General features: G+C 42.8%; 1 protein-coding gene across 1 annotated transcript; it reads right to left on the bottom strand.

Annotated features, from left to right (window-relative positions):
- Positions 1-1,582: 1,582 nt before the first annotated feature.
- Positions 1,583-2,794, bottom strand: LOC122403789. The gene has a single exon (XM_043407519.1). The coding sequence runs from the start codon at positions 2,792-2,794 to the stop codon at positions 1,583-1,585; it is 1,212 nt and encodes a 403-aa protein (XP_043263454.1).
- Positions 2,795-3,316: the final 522 nt, after the last annotated feature.

Consider the following 3,316-nt stretch of genomic DNA (forward strand, 5'->3'; position numbering starts at 1 on the left):
GGGGGATGTCAGGGGATTAGTCCAGGCCGAGCCGCCGCGGAGACCTCTCCAGACCTGGCCCGCCGTCGGAAATTTTTTAAGAGGGGGGGGAATGATCCCCGAAAACTTTTCATACCGAACCGAGGGAGGGGATGACCCCCGAAAATTTTTTTCTACACCCACAGGCATTTTTTTATTGTCTTCGGCGTTCTCGGTACGTTTGATGAGATCTAAAAAAAAAAAGAATTACATAATGTTCTCCTAAGAAAATATTTACAGCTAGCGAAAAAAAACAACACATCATTCGGCTCGTAAATCTATTCTTTCTATTTATTATTCTAGTACTCGTATAAATTCAGATTTTTATAGTTCACTGTGGTTAGGTTTGGTCAAACTCTTGCAAAACGCGTTATAGAAAATGGTTAATATCATTGCGAAACACAAGAAATAAATAGTTTCATACTGTATACTAAATGCGAAAATTTACTCGAAAAAATGCAGTTCCTCTTTCATCCAGAGTCGAGTCGAGTCTCGCGCAACGATGCGTTTTCGCGCTTTGTCAGCGAGTACGTTATCTGCTACGTGCCTTTCGACGAAGTCGTTGCTAAGCGAATATGCAATATCGTGTTCGCGACACGCTGCGTCCAACGGATTAAAATTACTTCGAACCTCTATCATACCACTTTGAACGCGTATCGAACATCTGTCATACCACTTTGAACATCTATCGTACCACTTTGATCATGTATCGAATGTGTATTGAACCACTCTGAACATCTATCAAACGTCTATCAAACGTCTATCATACCACTTTGATCGCATATTGAACCGCTTCTACATAATAGTAATTATAACTATAGTCTTAATCTAGCGTACATCATGTGCAGGAGGTTAGGTTGGGGAGGGTGAAGAAACAAAATTTTTTATATATTAAAAATTGATTATATTTATTTACGCATTTCTCTCTGGCGTTTAGACCACCAGTTGAATATTTTAAATACATTTTGCATGGCACAATGCTTTGCGTGTCTGTCACATCGTAAGGTATTAAGTGCATTTAGCTTTTTTAGAGATATGGTATCCTCGTAGTCCATGTCCAGTGTCTCAATGATCACGCTCGCTCGCGCATTTTCATCGAGGAAATCCGCAAGCCAGTCTCGTTTCTGCAGCCCTTTAACATATGCGATATGCGGTGCGTCATCTTCTTCATCGACAACAGCTTTCGTAATTAGCTGTTTAGCCATACTGTACGGAACGTCTCCATCTTCCCACCGTAGTCCGTGATGTTTTGCCGTCAACCACCGGATGCATGATTTGTCAGATTTCGTAAGAAGATATTGCGGCATCGAACTCCCAAATATATAATGCGAGAGAATTGTTCCTTTTCGTAGGACAGCCACTTCCTTCACAACAAATCTTCCATCAACACTGAACCCTTGCAGGTCAACAAATGTTGGTACGGTCATTATCGGAACAATTTAGAGATCCGCTCACTTCCAAGACAGGCGGGAGAATGCGGTCTTTCTCGTAAAGCATCTCGATTTTCATGATGAAAATTTGTACGAATTTGGCACACGAGAGGGCAAGTAAGTAGCGTTGGGATTTAATTGATTTTGCGCACCACGTTTGTCAGCGGATTGTATTCAACCACCCGATCATGCAAAATGAGACAGTAGGCCGTAGTATTTGCTGGCACATTCTCTTTACAATCGAATTCTATGCGCACGTCCACGGTGCTATTCTTGATCGACTCATTTTGTCGCGAGCAGTCAATCACCACGAGGGGGCCAAATTGTAAAAATTGGGCAACGGTGAATAATGCCTCGTTGCAACTATGTCCGTAATACGATTTACGGAAATGCGTATACATGCTAAACAAGATGGCGTGTCTATTCTTGTCAAAGTCCAAGTTCATGTCATCGTACGGATAAAATTCCGAGTTGAGAAACAGTTTTACATTGGTCAATTTGCAGTGGTCAAACCGAGTAGCATCTTCGGTCATCACATTCTTTCGAGCAGTCTGTAGAGCAAAGAGAACATATCGCGGCTTCTCCAGCTGTGCGGCTGCCTTGACGGCCCACGAATGCTTGGTGGTGCTCTGTAAGAGAGGATACTCGTACAGATCCCACGAGCGAAAACTAATGCTCAGGTTTTGCCCACTTTCCAAAGCATGTAGCAGCGATAGCTTATTAACATCGTTTAGCGTCACATGAGGCATCCGCCATTGCACTTTAAGTAATTCAATTTCTGGTTCCAACGTTGGAGACCCAATTAGAGAATTGTTATCGTTGCGCGATCGTATTAAAATCAATTCGTGACGCGCATTAATAACCATGCGTTTGTAGTCCTCGCAAAATCCCAGCAAATATTTGAGCGGGACGCAAAAATTGAAATGATTTTTCACTACCAACTCATCGCGTCGTTTCAAGCCCCATCCAGCATTCTCCATATTTTTGTCTTCATCGGATGTCAGTGATACATAATTTTTAAGCGTGCTAGTTATTCCAACGTTTCTGTTGCGATCAATCTCCACACCATTCAGCTCATATCGAATCTCATCAAATATGAACGCCATGCAATTATTTCCCAACATCACCGTTGAAGCATCATTTGGCTTATGTATCGTCAATTTCCCCTCCACGTAGAGGAAACTTTCACACGGCAATGTGTATAAATCTTGCTGTTGTATAGGTATTCTTATCTCATCACTGTGTCCAAACGTTGTGTTAACGTATGGGTTGTATGTGTGAGTCTCGAGCTTAACAATGCGATCATCAAACGTCGGCTTCCCTCCAATGCTTAGAATGTCAGCCATTTTCAACTTAAATGCGCACAATGAATCCCAATGATTTCAAAAATGCAATGTTTGCAGCACTGAGCCTCTTCGTTTTAGCGTACTCAGGGCTGTTGTTGTTGTTGTTGTTGTTGTTGTAGACAATTTCGTTTGGAAGAAACGTGTTTCTGGAGTCGTTCAACACAAGCATCTCATTCGTTCGCACCACAGGTATTATCGTCGTCGTCGTCGCACGTGCAGTCTGATGGTAATCTCTTCACCTCGAAAATCCAGCAATCGTCCGTTTTGATCCACAACGCGTATCGTTAGATCCGTAATGATCCTTGCGGTGATTGGAAGGTAAATGATCTGTGCGGGCGTTTCCGATATCTTATATCCGGGCGGGACTCTCGGAGAAAATTCATGTATCGTATGTACACGCTTCCCATTGTTGTACGCGCCAGCGGTCACACTACATTCAATGCGAATAATGTTTACGCTCATGATATTAATCGGGTCGTCCGATTCGTGCCACTGCCCCGGTTCTAATTCCCGATTCGCCGA

The sequence above is a fragment of the Colletes gigas genome, unplaced genomic scaffold (assembly GCF_013123115.1).
Source record: "Colletes gigas isolate AHSC1104 unplaced genomic scaffold, ASM1312311v1 Colletes_gigas_Sc00074, whole genome shotgun sequence".
NCBI lineage: Eukaryota > Metazoa > Arthropoda > Insecta > Hymenoptera > Colletidae > Colletes > Colletes gigas.

Excerpts from the sequence above, each read along its gene's own strand:
- LOC122403789 (XM_043407519.1), bottom strand. The coding sequence starts at position 2,794 with ATGGCTGACATTCTAAGCATTGGAGGGAAGCCGACGTTTGATGATCGC.